Here is an 18,260-nt window from a genome sequence, read left to right on the forward strand (position 1 = left end):
GCCAGCACATCCGAGAGCCGCCTGGCTCGAATGAAGAGAGTGATGCAAAAGGAAATATTGTTCAATTGTCGCATGCCTCGGGGAACAGAAGTGGCCGCCGTTGCTCTACTGTCAGCTCTCTGCCGCTAGCCCGCCCGCCCGCCTGCCGGTCTACAACGAGTGTCGCAGTCGTCACCATCGTTCGCACCAGCGACATCATGTTTTTTATTTGTTTGTTAAGAATCCGCTTCGAGCGTCTGTAGGCGCCTCATGGCCGACAACGACAGCATAAATCAAGGATGACTCTCGCGGGTGCACAACTCGAGCCTTGTCGTCCTCTCTCCGGGCTTACCTCCCACCCGGATATCTCTGGCAGACGGAGTTCTCTCGCGTCGGATCCGCCCCTCATCACCTGCTCCGGTATCCTGCTCCGTTTTCGTGTTTCCACCGCCGCTTTGCATCTAGTACATACGTTTCCCTTCCTCTTTCCGTCTCTCTCTCGCAGAGCTCGGAGACGACGACTTTCGGCGCCGGGTATTGTATTTATCTCGCGCAGCCGGTCAGATAAATCTCCTCCGTGAGCTGCCTGCCTTCCGAGATGAGAAGCTTCCGTGTCTTCGCGTGTGTCCTTGTCGGGCTCGTCGTTGCCTGTCCTCGGGCCCCGGCACGAGGTCCACGGAATGAGTGGGACAAAGACTGAACAAGCTTCCGTTCGTTGTGTGAGTAAGGGATTAAAGAGGTTCTCGTCCGCGCGCCAGCCGCCATTCAGCTCCGATCGTCATGAAGACTGTCGGCCTCCGAGCCGCCGACCGGGGCAGAGGGGTAACGATCGCGAGATATTAAAGAGTCAAGCAAGAAATGTGTCAAGCAGGATGAACGACAGAGACGTTGGATATTTATATTATGATTGTTATTAATAGAAGCATCATCCCCACGCGAAAAGCCGCGTCGGGAAGCGAGGAGGCAGTCAGTCTATCCCTCGCTGATGGAACGGACAACCGAAGAGTCGCTAAAAGTGCTGAGCGGAAGCTCCGAGATGGGGCAGCTGAGCGCGGGGATTCAAGGAGAGATATTAAAACTTTGAGTCAAGTCGTGGGACTTGAGGAAGGAGGTATAAGCCTGTGTGATGAAGCAGGGGTTTGCCATCCCTGGAGCCCGGTGGTGCGGACCGCGATCGTGGCTGCGTCCCGAGGAATGGAATTTCCCAGGATCGTAATGATGACTCCATTCTGAGCTCTCGGGGTGGGAATCGATTGCCAGCCTACTCCTGAGACTTTCTAGGAGCGATTCGGGGTGTGACGGCTCTCAAAAATCGGTTGCCTTCCCCAAGATATTGACTACGGAGTACATTCCTGCTTTCCCCGCTCAGCGGGCGTCGATTCTGCGCGAGCGGCGCGTACTCATTTGTCTCGAGATCGCAGCAAGGCCGTAGGGACAAAGGGCGCCAGTGGGACGCCGGAAGCGTTTGACAATGCGAAAATGCAGCGATTGTGGGAGACGTCGCGACCTCAGCCCCAGCACTTCTCCAGGGGAGACTTCGACTACTTTCGGACTTGATTCTCGGATGAAGCTCTTGATTGTTTTTAGCAACGCATTTACGGATGATGTACGCTCCGTACTCGAGAATGGCGTCGACGATGGCGAGAATGTCACTATCTTAACTCGCATCCATCCCACCGGTAGTCGAGGCCGGCCCCTCGAGGTTCGATTTGGACTCGGCTGACGTGAATTCTCTGGGGAAACGCTCCGCCGAAAATCCGTCTCTTCCCTGAACGCGAATGAGATGGAATTCTCCCGGAGACAGTCCATGAGCGCAGGGTCCTGAGATCGTATCCTAGTCCGCGTGATTGTCTTCGCGGGGTTTTCTACTAATGCGCTCGGTCGGTGAAACGATGAGCAATCCGCCGCGGGCTGTTAGCGCAAAGCTTTCAAACACTTCTAACTAAATAAATACCGCCGAAACAAGTTTCCAATGCGGTTCCACGCGTCCGGCTCGAGCCGCAAGAAAGTCCATGCACTCACTGTCGACATGGAACGCGCTGGAGCAGAGCAAGGCAAAATCCATCGCGTGGGAAGTAGTTCCCCTAGAAGTTTGGCAACACCTAACCGATCCATTTCCCGACTGATCCCGAAGCTGTCCACAGCATTGTCGTTCTTGATGTTGTTGAAGTTGTCGACGAGTTCGGAATTCCACGTGGAGCGTGTTCCGTATCCCTCGCTCAGGGAGACCGACGGATTGGTGTAGTTGGCAGAGGAGGGCAGATGGAGGAATGGATGGATGCATGGATGGTGGATGGATGCATTGGTCGATGAATGGAATGAGGGACGGAGATTCTCGACGCATAGGTAGCAGCCGCCGAGCCCCTGAACTCACCCCACATGGTGCAGGAGACCGGAGGAAAGGCTGAGGCATAAGCGATTGACGGCCAGAGAAGCTACGTGGCTCCCGGAGCGAGACGCTTCGAGATTGGTGGCACGTGTTGATCTGAGTTCCACCTGGGGGACCTACTCGTGCTGAGTTTTCGCTCGCTGGAACCGAGTGAAGCCTGGAAAACGGCCGAGGCGGTCTGATCACGTTGACGGGGTTTGGCAGATCGGAGCGAAGACAACTGTAGGATTCCCTTACGCTAGGTGTTGGAGTCCCCGAGGGCCGGAGGATCGAACCTACTCAGATTTTATCTTTGAGCGAATGTTTCTCGAAACCTTCGCCTCGTTTAGTTGCCGGCGCATCCACAATATTGAGGCTCCGGAAAGTGCGCACTTCCGAATCCGAGTCGGAATCGGGAATCTTGTCGCCTGCCGTCCGGAGACCTCGGAGGATCACCAGAGAGGAGAAAGCGACGGTCTTCGCTTGGAGCCATCCTATACTCCCCGACCGACCGACCGACCGACCGACCTACCGACGGACCCGCCAACCAACCTTGAAGAGGCTCTGTCAATTGATGTGGCCAAAATGCGCCAGCTATCTTCCTTCATCGTAGCTGCCAATATATATGGTAATGGTCATCCAACGCTAGAGCGAATGGATCAGGGACCGCCTGCCATTTTGATACCTTGCTCGAATGATCGTCTCGTTATCAACGAGGGCGGCCCACTAATCCTGGAATGAGCCATAAAATGACTCTTGTCCGATGTCTTTCGAGGCTCGACTGGGGCGTCAAATCGATTCCTCTGCTCAAGGTTTCGGTCTGTCACTCTTTTCAAGATGGAGCCGAAGAACTCACAGAATCGCATTTGATTTGATGTAGGTAATTTAAGTAATCGCGCTCCGCGATCTGGGCCAATGAGTGACCGAGGGTGGCGTGTGGAGGGATCACGGCAAAATACGCCCACACGACATCGACCGTCTGGATTCTAACCATCTTTATTCGTTTCGTACAGGTGCGCAGGACGGAGTCTTCGCTGTGAGATGAATTGGAGAACAAGCTCTTAATATGTCGGTGCCAGACGTGCTGGGCGGAGTGGACCAGGCGAGCCATGCGGTAAGTTGGCAATTTTCAATGCAAAGGTGCGAATCAATTGGGCCAACGGACTCGACCCAAATACCGAGGTAGAGCCGAAACGGGGCCCGAAAGACAAGAGCTCCGGAGCCGCTGACAACCCAGCGGTCTGCGGAGCTGCTCAATGTCGTCGGCCTGCGCGAGCTGTGAGTGGGACTTGGTCTGGTCGTCCACCATGTGCACAAGCGGCAGCAGGAACCGACGGAAGCGTTCAAGTCTCTGCGAACTCTCGCTCAGTACCTCACAGCCGGATGGATATCTCGGGCATCCTCTGGAAGGTCGGAGCTCCGACGGAAGACATCACAGAGAGCGGGGCAGAACGGCGCGAGGACGTTGGAGCAAATGGAGGGCGAATACGACGACGTCCTCGCAAAGCCGTCGTCGTCGGAGCTGCGAAGAATCGTTCGCCGTATAACGCATGGTACTGGCAAAAGTACGGTCGACCCCACCGGTGGTCTTAGAAACGCACTGACGACTCTCGTAGGCCAGCCGAGCCCGAGGAAGAGGACAGCAGAGGGTGATTAAAGCGCAGCCATTGTCTGCTTTTGCTGGGACGACCGGCGAGCGAGTCCTTTCGATTTGAGCCAGACTAAGCGAGCCCCGCCGCGCAGACAGACACTGCCACCAGATAAGGCTCATCTAGGGGCCTCCAGGTCCCTGGCGAGCCGCTGGCAGACAAACGAACAGAAGGACGGACGGACGGACGGACGGATAGACGGAACCAGCAGCTCGGATAGCGGGCCTCCAACATGCGAACAAAGAAATTTCGAAGACGGAGAGCCTTGGACGCCGGGGACAAGGAGTCGCAGATGGTTCTTCAGTTTTGCGACAGACTCCTCGCTCCATCCCATCAACCTGTTCTCGCGTTCATTCGTGGGCATATGAGGCGTTCCAGACATCCTTCCATCGTTTCTTGATCACTTTCGCAATTTCGATTCTTCATGTCGGAATCCGGAAATTCGTTTCTGTCGAAGTGCGGGCTCTCCCTGATTTCGGTGGCCATCTGCTAATACCCGCCGATCCTGGGAGTATATTCCTCCCTGTATCGATATCGTCGGTCGCTTACGACTCGTGGAGCCGTTCTATCCGACTGCAGGGGGAAGCAGAGTTCGTTCGAGTGTTTGTGAGAAAGCGGGAGCTTTCCGTTCCTGCGTCCGGAACGTTCGCTTGAACGTTGGTCTCTGTTTCCTGTCGATAAGCGAGCTTGGAAATTAGGACGAACACTTTCAGAGCTTGCCACGGCGACCGGCAGACAAATTGAACTTCCTCCGCGCTTGCCATGAGCGACGCTCGGGCATCCGATTCATCTATCTCGTTTAAATCTTTGCGTTTGTGGACTTTTGAAGTTTACGAGCGGAGTGTCGCGATCAAGGTCGGAGCCGGGAAGACGAGAGCCGAGAATATTATTCTCGGATACGGAGGAGGCTGCGCAAATGCTGAACAAGGAGCAGAACATGGTGAGAACTCGAGGTTTCCGGATCGCCTCCTCAAACGGCGGGTACGAAAGCGGAGAAGCGCACCGCAGAGGAAAATGAGGTCAACAATCTGGAAGGGCACCGAAAGGAAAACGAAAGAATACCAAGCGTTCAAGCACTCGAGATGATTACACAGAGTACGAATTTGGTCCGACTGACTGCAGGGTTGAGAGAAAGCGAGAGAGAGTGAGAAGAAAAACACGAGCGGCTACAGGAGAAAGAATCCTCGAGGTGAATCGAGGCGAGGGCCCCGCTCGAGCTTCACGCCCGCAGCCGCCACCGACGGCGGGGAAACAAACTTGAAAGGAGTTGAAGTTTAATGAAGGCCGCTTCTTTCAGGTCGATGTCAACGGCGGGGACCCCCACGGAGATCTGGCGAACGGTACCGCCACCGTTCCGCAAACCCCGTCGCATTTCCCTCAACCATCGAATGCGACACCTCCGCCAGGTAAGAAGGGCCGGAGTTTTTCCTCTCTCGAAAAAGCTCACAAGCAAGCAAACACTCTTCGGATACGATTCGAAAAGCCGAACAATGCGCAACACAACACGAAATCGCAAGCAGAAATCCTTTGTTCGTTTATCAGACTCGGTCATGCACGCAAGAAAATGCTGTTGAGCATCCGCATTAGCGGTGACGGTTTCGAGGCAGGCTGAACAGAGAAAACATTCCATGAACCTCCGGATAGAGGCTCGTATAGTACTTCAAGCCGATCGATTCCACATTTTACCACTTCATTCCTTCGTGGATCACCTCGAGCCGAAAATGATTTGTCTGTCCGCGGTCCCCAGATTTTTCCAGTCGGACGCTTAGACAGCGCAGGCTTCATGGCTCCTCATTCCATCTAGAACGATCACCAGATCAAGACCCATCGGGCCGCTCTCCTCCTCAAAAGTTGCTCGCTTCATAGTCATTACTCACGGGGGAAGTCAACACTTCCCTTCCCGCGACATCATGGAGTTTCTGTCGAGCGCATCCTTTTCCCTGATACCATCCGGGAAATCGACTGCCATTTCTCTGCCGTGCGGAGCGAAAATCGAATACGACATGGTCCTAAATTCAATTTCGAAAATACCCACTGCATAGATCCATCTCTGGAGAGGGAAAAAGATCCTGCTGAGAACAACTCCTCCTGGAAGCTCTGTCTGAAGGGGATTCGGTCCCTTCCTTCGCTCATCTGAAGGAGTCTGTTCGTTGCATAGACCCTGGCTGCAGTCGTCTTCTCGAGGACTTTTGAGACTTTCCGGGGCGACGCCGGTATTTTAGAAGCGCATAAATCCTGAGAAAAACTCAGCGGACGAAAAAGACCGGAGTGCTAAATTGTTCCGTGGAGAGGAAATTGTTCCACGCACCGACGTCCCATGGATTCCTTTAGTTTCATTATTCTCCGGAGTTTTAACACAGCTAATGATTACTTAATGAGTCGGTCTCAATCCCCTTTCCCTGCTGGCTCCCTCGTCCTTTGAAATCCTTTCAGGGGACAGATTCGCGTGCGAGTCTGAATACGAACGTGGAAAGCCATTTGCCAGACTCTTCCAGACCTAAATATAACAGCACCTGCATCAACAACATTAGCAGCAGCAGCCGCCGAGTCGTCGTCGTTGGTGGAGTGGGGTACAACAAGGGTACGACAGAAGCAGTCGGAGCGAGAGACGGCAACGTCAAACAACTTGAAGCAGCTACAAGAGACTAATAAAACAGCCATGAATGGAGCAGCGGCCCCGACAACGCAGTGGCTCTTCTGTCTTTTTGTCGTCTCCATCTATTCCGGCCATGTCACGCAACGTTCCGAACTCGATTGAACTCTGATAGGATTCTGCCGAAGTTGGCCGACGGTGCTCGGTAGTGAAAATAGCCTCCTCCCGAATCACGCAATATCACTGCGACGCTGCGAGCAACAACCGAATAACGTATGGATCGAGCTCCCGAGGTCAAGGTACCGGAAACGAAAGAGTTGCAGACGAGGTTCCGAGCTATTCAAGCGGACGCGGAGGGTCGGCTCACGGTGTGATAACGGCGCCAGTCAGGCTGCGTGAGCGGACTAGGCCGACAGAGAGCGAATTGAATAGTCTGCCGAGGATATTAGAGAACAAATCCAACGCCGCCATCTCGGCTCTTCCGCATCCTCTTCCCGTCACCGTGGCGGCAGCCGGGAGAATACTTGAGAAGGTCTGCCAGCTAGCCAAACATTCTGCCAGTCAGTTTTCCTCCTCGTCGACAACGGAGCGGGACGAACGATGGCGGAAAACAGCAGCTAATTTCACGAGATGCGAACCGAACGGCAATCGCAGCGTACAGTCAGCGTCTGCGCTGATTGGTGGCGCCTCTCCCTTCTGCGTGCGCCGAGCGGTCTATAGTAAACTTCGGCCCTCGAATCGATGAATGAAGGAGCCCTCGGCTGATTGCGAGGAGGGATGTAACTCTCGGTGTTTTGCTCATTGCAGGAATTCCTCCGAACGTGACTTACATCGAGCCCCTCGCCAACCTCGACCTAACTGCAACTTTAGCTCGACGTCGACGGGTTCACTATGCGGATCCTCCAGCTGCCTCGAGTCATTCGCAGTGCACGGCGGCTATCAGAGACGCCTTGGTGGCTCCCAAGCAAGAACTCCCCAGTTCGGCTGCGAGCGATATCACTCCAATAACGAACTCAGCCGCTAGTCGAGGGACTGAAACCCCGCTGGCAAAAGAAAATGGCCAGACACCACAATCACCTTACATCTCTGGTTCGTATTAGAGCGTCCCAACCCCGTTTTCCCCTTTTCTTCCTCTCTCCCGACCGCGGGGGCTCGCTCTTGTTTTTTTCCCCTTTGCCCCACCCTATCACCAAGGTTGCACAACACTATCAATTTGAGCACGCATGACGGCGTCGCAACTTTCCCAAATTGAATAACAAGCTCGAAGTCGTAGGAACTGGAAAGTTTGTCCCGGGAGGAATTCTGTATTTTTTTTCTCGGAGCTTCCCTCGCTCGCCGGCCGAGAGAGTGCTTGCCTAGGATATTAGGTACTCCAATTGGAACTTGTTCGACTGAAGCCTTATCATGGTGTGTCTGACCACGGCGTGTAGAAAAGGAGTTCTCCATCCGGGGGAAAATCTCCCTCTCCGTCTCACGCTTTTGGTCGGTGTTGTTTTTCGATCAGATGCTCGAGGCAATTACGTTAATGAAATAGCGATCTCGCGTCGCTGATTCTTCGACAAATCAGCTGGTTTTTCGAACTCACCCGTCGCTCGACTGCGTAAAACGGTCGCCGTGTTTCTCCCATATCCTAAGCCCGCTCGCGCTCATTTCCCCGAATGAATCGAGAATTTAAGCTGAGTCACAGCGCTCGGAAGGGCAACTCGATAACCTGACTGATGAATGGCAGCCTGAACTTAATCAGCTCCGAGGTCTCCAGCAGAGGTCCCGAGCTCGAAGGGAACTAGACCTCGGCTGTTTGACCAAACTTTCATTGTGTCGAATCACGTTCGAGCGGACAGAAGACCGCGAGCCAGTCCATACTTTCAATTACCCTGGTCTCCAGGATGTGCTTTGTGAAAGCTGCGCTAAGCCGCTAGTCGCGCAAGCAGCAGCAGCGGCACTGAGGTCGAGTCGACGAAGGCTGGGCTTCCGTTGTTCGACGGCCTGTCGGTCGGTGGGTCCACCGCCTGGGTGGCCGGCTGGTGGTGGTGGTGTGACACGACAATAACAGAGCCACTTAACTTGCAGCTTCTGTGGTGGACATCGCTTCCCACTTCGTGGTGCAAGGGTCGCAACCGAGGCCGCCAATCAATGCGTCGCTACCTTCCATCCCCAATTATTTCCCCCCTCAGGCTCTCGGCCAGTTACAGCAGCAGCAGGTAACCGGCCCGCAGCAACCACAGCAACAGAACAGCCACAACTTGCTCAATTCTGACCCAAATCAGACTCCTCACGTCCAGGTACGTTCCAAACACTAAAGCCAATAGAGAATTCCACTTCCATTTGTAGTTGGCTCCCCCCGGAGTTTGCCAGTTTGTACCGGGGCGCGGTTTCGAACGCTTGACTGACTGTCGGAGGAACAAGTACCCTCCCTCCCGGCCTCCCTGATCACTACCATCGACGCAAGATATGACGGTAACGGAAAAAACGGCGAGGAAAAGAGATCCGGGGAGAGAACATGGAGGCGGGAGAGGGGGGTTGGGAAAAATACGCGTTGTCGGGAGAAGCCTTCAACGGAAGTCGACCAGCTGGCCGTACTGAGACAGCCAGCTCACTGGACGAAAGAGTTCAGAGGAGAAATAGCGAGCGGCCAGACGTGACCAATGCCTGCGGCTGACTCAAATCTTTCCGCTTCATCACGGACCCTCCGCTTCCTCCTCCCGTTTGGTGGCCCGCTCGAGAGGGAACCCTTCCTTCGCTTCTCTCTTGAGTTTTCTGTTGTGAGCTGAATGACCTTTTTTCGCCTTGCTCGGACGTCGCCGTTTTCGTAGCCGGAGATCTTCCGTTGCCGACGACGATGTTCCTGTTCTCCTCTTCTTGGTGCCCCGACACGGGCACGGGCGAGCCGAGGAACGAATGAGCGACGCACCGACCGACGATCTAAACTCCGGAAGAACTCAAGAGCCACCGTAAACGGGAAGGGCGGAACCATGCGAGCCAAAGTAGCGCGAAACGTGTAGGTGGAAGGGAAGGTTATGGAGAAGGGCGACGACGACGAAATATGGAGGGCGAAGGAGATAAGCATGGAGGGAAGACGTCCAGTCGGTTCACTCAATAGCTTCCTGTGCTCGTACCTCATCCACCAAACAAAGAACCCGGTCCGGCAGAGATAATCTTCACTTTGCTCACAGATTCCAACGAGCGGAAAGTCGGCCATCGCAACGGTGATCGTCGCCGTCTCGATCATGCCAGCGCCGTCGTTCCATGAGATTACGCAGGGAGCGAGCGGGTCCTCGCTGTCTCGGGTGCTCCGGGGAACAGAAGGGCTCAGCGGGCTCGCAGTCATATTCGACTGCCGTGAGCACAGCATCTCGATTCAGTAAACAATCGACGCAATCGTCATCTTCGTCGTTGTTGTTCCACAGACAGCCAGATGGTCAGACGACAGGCGGATTTTGTCGCTGGAGCCGTGAGCAAACTGTATGAGTCCACAGGCTCCATGGGGTCCTCGGGGTACACACCGCCATTCGAGTGGAGCGTACTCACATCGGCCGGTAATGTCTTGCTCAGCCGCAGCAGGGCAACATGTATGGACGTTCGTCCGTCCATCCATTCGTCCGCTGTTATTTATGCATGCAAGTGCGCGAGCATGCGCGCATCCATGCATACATGCCAAGGCCTGTTCTGTCCAGCTGCAGATAGTGATGGACGTTGAAGGTGACAACAAGAACGACGCTCATGATCGTGATGATGATGTTGAGGTGTTCCGGCAAACAAACGCACTTGTGCAAACAGGAACTAGCGGAGCGAGTGTCCGCACGCTCGTCGCGCCTCGCTCTGAAGCCATTTCCGAATTCGGCAAATTATTTGATCGCACGAATCCATCGTCAACGTCGAGGACGCTCGCGCGGCGCTCTCAAGCGAAGGCAACACGCCCGACATCTGCCACCAAAAGTTCCCGAGAGAGCTTTGTAGGGCTCTTGAACACGCCTGTCTAACGTTATTTGCGTTTTTCGAATTACAGATAGGCGCTCACATTCACCAGCTGCCATTGGCCAATATGGGCCTAGCAGGATTTCTGGCCGATCAGGCAGCCGCCGCGGCAGCTGCGGGAGGCTACGGAGGCTGCTGGGCGTGTCCCCCCGACCTACCTGGGTCGATTACTCCTTCCTGTGTACAGACACTCACGACGATTCCTTCGCTCGAGGAGTTAGATCACTTCGAGAGGGAACATCGGAAAGCGTTGCTCAACGATGTGAGTACTTGTCTACACGTATAGGAACTTATTTGTCATGAAGCAACGTTTCGTTCCCTGTGGACCTTTCACTCGTCGGTGGTCCTTCCGTTCCCGGGCTTTCCCTCGACAGCTTTCCGCATTCTATGCTACCCGAATTTTATGCCCTGCCAATCGCGATGAGACTTCCGAAAAAACACTCCACGCCTTGGACGAGGGTCGGAACCTTCGGAACGCGCCCGATCGAATGCTCGACGGTCCCGCTGGATAGAGGAGTGTACAGTTGGGAACGCCGCCTGACTAATACGGGGCTTAGTTCCGTCTATTCGTCCATTCATCCGTTTGTCCGAGGTTCCGACGACAGGGTCATTCTGAGGGCTCGCCCTGCGGTGCTTCGCTGCCCCAGATAGAAGAGGATTGGAATGTCACTCAATCAGCAGCCAGGCTCCGCATGGACGAGCGGGCGAACCAACGAACGAAGGAACGAACTGATGGACGGATGGATGCACGGACGGACGGACCGACCCACGAACGTAGCACCCACCGATCGTCCGGCCGACAGGCGCGAATCAAAAAGCTACGAGTCAGTGAGGAGTTTCTTCTTCGGTATCGAGGTGCTGACTCCGGCCAGAGTTTCGGCTTCTATTCCACCATCAGTCAGAGTCTGTTTCTTTCCTATTCCTGTAGCCTCTTCGAGTATTTCCATTGCGTCTTTTCTCTTCCACCGGTCTTACTTAGCTCCGCGGCGAGGGAGATACATCTGAGAGGGAGCTCGCTGGAAGAATTCGATGAGTCCGCTCCCGTACCAAATCCCCAATGAGCTCAATACCGCGGGGTTAGGCTTCCCCGAATAGTGGCCGCGGTGGGGTCGAAACATCCACGCGACGGTCCTCGGTACGCGCGCGTCCATTGCGAAGCGGGTTTGTGCATTCGCGAAACGATCGTTATTCATCTCGTTTCGTCCGTCGGGCCTCGTGGCAACGCCTGAGCTGGTCGCGGAACGATGCACCGTGGAATGTCGGAAAGAAGAACGCACGCTCCTCTGTTGCTCCGCGTATGTAGCTGTCTGAGTTAAGGCTCAAGGCGCGTCAGGAGCGAATTCCACCGTCAGTTCCAGAGGGATAAGGAGCTTGAAAGGGGAAACAAGGAAAACCCAGCAGAAAGGAACGGGACTGAATGACAGGGACCGGGCCGCAATGGCTGGGAGGCTCTATTTCTCATTTGTGCATCCTTCTTACAGAAATGGCGTCAGTTATTCGACAAGTATGATCCCGAAGGCTTCGGAGAGATTCCGTGGGACGATTTTCTACGCGCACTCGACAGCGTTGAGTTCGAAGACTGCGTCGATATTACAAAACGCGAACTATTTCGACTAAAAGCTCAAGATCGAAGGACCAATGCCATAACTTTCGACGATTTCATCGCTGTGGTGAGTTTCCAATGCCCCAAGCTCCACCCTCATACACCCGCCGTGAGGGAAGAGAGCCTCTGTCCTGATCTAATTTCGGGAAGATGATTGAGCCAAAGAGAGGGAAACGTCTGTACATGATGTGTTGGAAAGGCTTCGATGCTTGAAAACTTCCCGTGGAACGCAGAGATGCTCATTCCTTCTGCGCGATAGTTTAAACGCAAAAGCCTGCGTTTCCAGAAGTCTTCGGTCCAGAAGTTGCGGTCTCAAATTATCGGACTTAGTGTTTTCCTCTGAATGTCTCCTGAAACGAATTATAAAGTTCAGACCCTGAATCGGAGCGTTCGCTCACCCAGGAAAAAAACTTTATACTCGCGTTCCATGTATACCCCCGAGGAACGCCTCCAATCCTCGTATTTCTTGCTTGGTGCCCCGAGAACGAAGGAAAAGTGAGCGGGACAAGGGAGCGTCGCCTTGTTGCGCCACCTCTGAACGTGTTTTGCGAATTTTAGATGAGCGGAAAAAGGACAAGGTCTTTTGAGATGGCCGTGCACCAGAGGGATAGCTCGTGCGGATCGCTGTGGCTGCAGCAACAGCCCCTGCAAATGGAACTGGTGCATTCAGCCGGCCTGCAGAGCCTCCAAGGACTACAAGGTCTTTCTCACCCTCACGAACTCGGTCCAATGGGTGTCGTACAGCAGCTGAGCCAACACCAGGACGGAATTATCAGTCAGTTGTGCAGCACGCACTCTTCACAGGGAACCCCGAGTCACCACGTGCACGCTCACGTTCATCAGTCAAACGGTAAGTGAATGCTTGTTTGTTATGCGTTACAGCATTGGATGGCGCGCACGTTCAGTCGGTGCGCCATTGAGCGTGCCCGGAAAATTCCTTTCAGGATACAATCTGTCGTGATTGCTTGACGCGTATTCCCCGCTTCCGAGTGGAGTTCACTTGTTGCCCAGAATCGTCTCATGGGAACGAAGTTGAGCCAGTATCCGGTCCCTTTTCCCTATTCGAATCAAGCTTGTCCGAATACGCGTCCGGAGACATGACGTACCGACCATAAAGTTGCATACATGTCGAATCGCTTGGCCCGCGATGGAGATTCAGCTCCCCGCATGTCGACTCCCTCCCGCCAATTTCAGCTTGTCGCATCGAGAATATTGTCGTAGGGATGCATCCTATGTGTAGATAGCAGGCCGAGCGACAAACGAAGTCGACGGACGGTGTGAGGACGAAAGGACAAGGCCCGTTATCTACAATCGATATGTGTTGTCTTCTTTACCTTCCCCCAGAATCGATGTATTTTGACGGTCCAGCGTGCATGGAGCCCCACTCAGGCTTCAACGGGAACCCGTATCTTGCAGCCTCGGTTGCGGCAACAGCGTTGGCGTCTTCGGGCGATACTACCCAGGATTCGTCTGGGCTTGACGACTGCATAGCCGAAGACGATATTCCGGTGATTTCGGTGCGAAGAGCCGACACGCTGTTCTCTAAGATGGTCAACGTAATCGGTGGCGAATTCCTCCCGGACGATCGAGATCGGAAATACTATGCGGACAGCTACACCTGCTGGCCGCCGCCTTTGTTCGTGTTGTTCGTCACCATCTGCCAGGTAAGGATAAGAAGGAAGGCTTTCGGATGCTTCCGGTCAGTTAGTGTATAAAAGGCTGGCCGACAGCGATGCCGGCTAAACGGGGGAAAGAGGGGGGCAGGAGCGTCTTTATGGCAAGCGGGTGGATGAGTGGCGGGCTGTAGCGATTTCGTACAAGAAGCACCGAACAGGCGAGGAGGGGTGGGCAGCTGCTTGCTCTACTCACTTCAAGTCGGCTTAGCGAGCTTAGTCTATCCTATTCGAGGTCCTCGGTCCGCTGGAGAATGGAACGAGACTGCGAGGGAGAGGCGGAGGAAAGCTATTGCATTGCGAGAAGAAGCGAATCAACCTCTCCCGCGACCGCTGCTGTCGTCGTCGGATTGCGGTGGCAGGGGCCGCCGTCTAGTCATGCCGTCTCCTCATTTACATCTCCTGTAGCTTTTCTTTTCATCACTCCGGCATCGCTTTTCCGACGTCAATCCAAGTCCGCATTTGTCGCCTTGGCGTAGATCCCATCCGTTCGTTAAAGAGGTCGTCGTTGCTCCTTTTTGGATCGTTCATCACGCAAACGACGGCAAATAAAAGCTCCGAACTGATCCGTCTCGCTGTCATACCATGACGACTCTCTCGGCCGACCGACCGGCCGGCTAGCTGCCCGTTCGCTCGCTTGTCAGCTGACAGAGAGAGAGACGTGCTCACTTATTCACAACACATGAAACCTATTCTGGTATTGGCTCGTGACATCTGAACGAGCTGAATCCGAGACAGAGGACGCGGCTTACTGGCGACGGCTCGCGACATTTGCCCTGGGCACAGGACCGGCCCGAGGTTGACACCGATCGACCAGCCTCCCCTGCCCCGAGAGTCCTGCTGACGTTCCCCTCAGTTTTTCGGGCTCGCGCAAATGCAACCCGCTTTTGGGATTTCGCAAGAAAAAACTTCCCCGAAATTAATGGCTCGTGCAGATTGGAGGAACAACAACCCTGGGAACGAGGGTGCTTGCGCGATGGTGGAAATATTTTTCTAAAGCGAAATCGGCAGGCTCGATTGGGCTGATTTAGTACGTCCTCGTTGAGGGATTGCGTCACGGAGGAAAAATCCACGGTACTGCCACTTCGATTGCATCGGAGGAGGCCGGGGCTATCTCAAGAATATGGAACAGCTTGTAGACGAGGACACGGTCGTGTAATGAACTCCACGAAGACGATTGCGAGAGAAAGCAGCGTTCTCAAATCACGTAAATTGTGTCCGCATGACTGAGGGACTCCTCGAATAGGCTCCGCATTTTCGTAGATTCGTTCTAGCGATCAAAAAACTATTAGAATCGAACGCTCCGATGTGCGCGGAAGAGTTCCTATCAAGTCGACATCGGCTCCGCCTCTCGAGATCCAATTGCATCAGAATCGTTCGACAATCATCGATGCTGAACGATCTGCTCGTAAGTCTCCGCGACGACCGACTTCATCATCAGAAACGACTACTCCGAACGAGGGCGACGAACTGATCTTGGCAGACACTTGGTTACGGGAGGAGTCTTCTCTCTCGTGGATGCTGTCGTGTTCTCATGTTGCTCGTATAATTTTCAGATTGCTCTCTTCACGTACTACTCACTAACTGTCGGACCCGCAGGACTGTCGGAGCCCATCCCCGCTCAATCGATATTTATATTCAATCCAGCACAGTCGTTTGAAATATGGAGATATTTTTCCTACTTTTTGGTGCATAACGGATGGCTTCACTTGGTGTTCAATATCGTCATACAATTGTTTGTGGGACTACCCCTGGAAATGCTCCACGGCTCTTGGCGTATCGGTTTCATTTATATCGCTTCCGTGATAGCAGGTGAGTCGCGGAATTGTTCCCTTGGCACGGAATCAGGACACTCAAGACAGAAAAGACTTTGGATGATCTGAGTACGCCCAACGAGGAGAATCTGGAGCCACGAGCAGAAGCTCCGAGCGAGGAATCCGCCGGGGTCGATCGTGACCGACAAAGGGAAGCACACTCATTCCGTTCGATCGTTTCCTTCCAGGGTCGGTCTTCTGTTCCGTGGCGGATCCGTCAGCGTTCCTGATCGGAGCGTCGTGTCCCGTTTACGCCTTGCTGAGTGCCCATCTGGCGAACACACTCCTAAATCACGACGCACTCGCTGATTCCGGCCTTTCGAAATTTTTCTTCCGAATCACGCTGGTGTTCTTGCTCACCTCAATCGATTTCGGCTTCGCTCTGTTCGACAGGGTCTCGGAGCCGCAGGGAATCAGTATCACGTTTCTGGCGCCCTTCATCGGGGTCGCTTTTGGCGTCACCGTAGGTTGCGTCGTCATAAAGAACTACGAACAGAAATTGCGCGAACACGTGGCCTGCTGGATAGTGATGGTGGCCTACGTTGCGGCCGTCGCTGGTGCCATCGTCTACAACGTGCTGAACTTCGACACGTTCCGGCAGGCGTCTGCCGCGTTTTTCTGATTCGGACGGGGTGCAAACTCAGCTCAGGATCAAGGATACAAGTCAGCGAACTTTGTTCAAGCAATCGACGAAGAACGTCCATTAGGGCTTCTGGAGCAAAATGCAAACAAGGAACAAAAGTAGCGAGAAGAGAATGGAAACAAGGGTCTGGACGCAAGAGTAGCAGTACAAAACAATATTAGGCTTCCGGTGTCCCCTCTACTTGCGTTCATCCGAATAAATTCGACATGGAGAAGACATCACCACGACGAGACGAACAACAACAACAGTAACAACACCACTACCACCACCGACGGCAACAACAACAACCTATCATAGATTTAGGGAGTTCGCTGACGCGTCTGACGGAGCCGGATTGTACGCGCTCGAACGGATACACCGGATGCCGTCACGGCCAAGGGTTACAATAATCTGTTAAGTTTGTGATAAAGAAAATTTTCATTGCATCCTTGTGATAGCTCGATCAAGCGAAAGTCTACCGCGTGAAAGCATGACGATGATCATACAACTGCTCTTATGATTGGAGACTTCATTACCCGCACTATTATGATTCCCAAGAGAGCATCGACATCACCGCTGATGATTATTGACACGATACAGGATACCTACAGTGGGATGTTTTTTTCAAGCAGTGATCGAGAGCCTGGTTTGGATGGCAGAACAACACTCACTCACACGGTGATTCGCCACCGTCAGTCAAGTTGAGCCGCAAGAACCGGACTTTCAGATGGACGTTGATACAGCGATGAGAACAAGAATAACTAAGAGCAGATGGGAACACTCAAGCAAACGTCATGTCTCATCTACATGCGACGGAACAGAGTGAGGCGTTATCTTGTGACTTATTGAAACGAGGCACAGTGTTCCGAGCTGTCGTCGAGGCCTGTTGGGCCTTGTGGGTGCTTGACACGAATGTTGTCCGTACAAAAAGCGTGAGGGCCATTTGACTCGCAAACGAGAGTTTCTCAAACCATCTTCTAGTACAACCGCGTAGGAGGTGAGATACAAACTAGCGTGGCACGAGTCGCACCTATTCCTCCTTCGAGTGATTCCTCATCTCATTCCCCATAAGGGGTATAAGAAAGTTATCGGAGGCGTCCGCCTGTGGTTAGCTGGGCTGATTCTGACTTTCCGATGAGCTCCCCGAGTCGGGAAAGAATAGAGAAATTGTTGCACCCGGTCGATGATGCTGAATTCATAGATCTGGTCATCTTCGTCCTCAGAAAGCTCTCTCGAAATCGCTCCAGCAGTATTCGTTTCGGGTCTCTCCCGGACGACCCAGATGAATACATGAGAACGACGCCGAAGATATGATGACGGCGGAGAGAGACTGAATGGTGCGACTCGTGTCTGACGAGGTGTTTCTGGATGATGATGATGATGATTATAAAAATGGAAGGACACAAAGAACATGGATCCCTGATTTCTAATGTTCAGACCTTATTGGATCGAGAATTGAGAGTCTCTGAATCTTTTTGTAAATTGTACACACGACGGAAACGAAAGTGAAAAAGCGAGAAACTCGGAGAATTCCGTGAAAATTCTTTCCATACTCCGCACCCTGAAGCGATCGGAGAGATTTTGGATGATATTCTGTTGTCCAGGATGTTTCTTCACACCTACATAGTTGAACAAAGGAATGCGCCTACCGAATTGATTATGTATCTGGATGATGATGATGATGATACTAACAATAATGGATAATGATGGAGATAAATTTAAATATTTAGATATATGAAGTGAACCTATTACGAGGATTATGAGATCCGATGGAGGATTATTATGGAAAGATCGCTGGAAGGAGCCAACACTCAGAACAAGAACTACCCGAGCAGAAGAGAGCCCGTTGAATGAGGACAGACGACTAGTTAGAGACTAGAATGTCTCCCAAAGAAGAGGCGAACTCATGCTCTTTTGATGACGTATTTAGATGTAAATGGTGGCTACGACAGGTTTTAGCTAGAGCTGTCTGTTACGAGGGACA

At 53.3% G+C, this 18,260-nt stretch overlaps 1 protein-coding gene across 1 annotated transcript; it reads left to right on the forward strand.

The window, feature by feature from the left end:
• The first annotated feature begins 3,413 nt into the window (after positions 1 to 3,413).
• LOC100908421 (uncharacterized) lies at positions 3,414 to 16,583 on the forward strand. The gene is made up of 10 exons (XM_029112244.1): positions 3,414 to 3,465; positions 5,280 to 5,402; positions 7,397 to 7,678; positions 8,660 to 8,871; positions 10,596 to 10,826; positions 12,046 to 12,234; positions 12,726 to 13,017; positions 13,512 to 13,831; positions 15,397 to 15,652; positions 15,843 to 16,583. Exons 1-10 carry the CDS (start codon positions 3,414 to 3,416, stop codon positions 16,274 to 16,276), a joined length of 2,391 nt encoding a protein of 796 aa, XP_028968077.1. The 3' UTR covers positions 16,277 to 16,583.
• Positions 16,584 to 18,260: the final 1,677 nt, after the last annotated feature.

Source organism: Galendromus occidentalis, unplaced genomic scaffold, assembly GCF_000255335.2.
Source record: "Galendromus occidentalis unplaced genomic scaffold, Mocc_1.1 scf7180000077487, whole genome shotgun sequence".
In the NCBI taxonomy this organism is placed as follows: domain Eukaryota; kingdom Metazoa; phylum Arthropoda; class Arachnida; order Mesostigmata; family Phytoseiidae; genus Galendromus; species Galendromus occidentalis.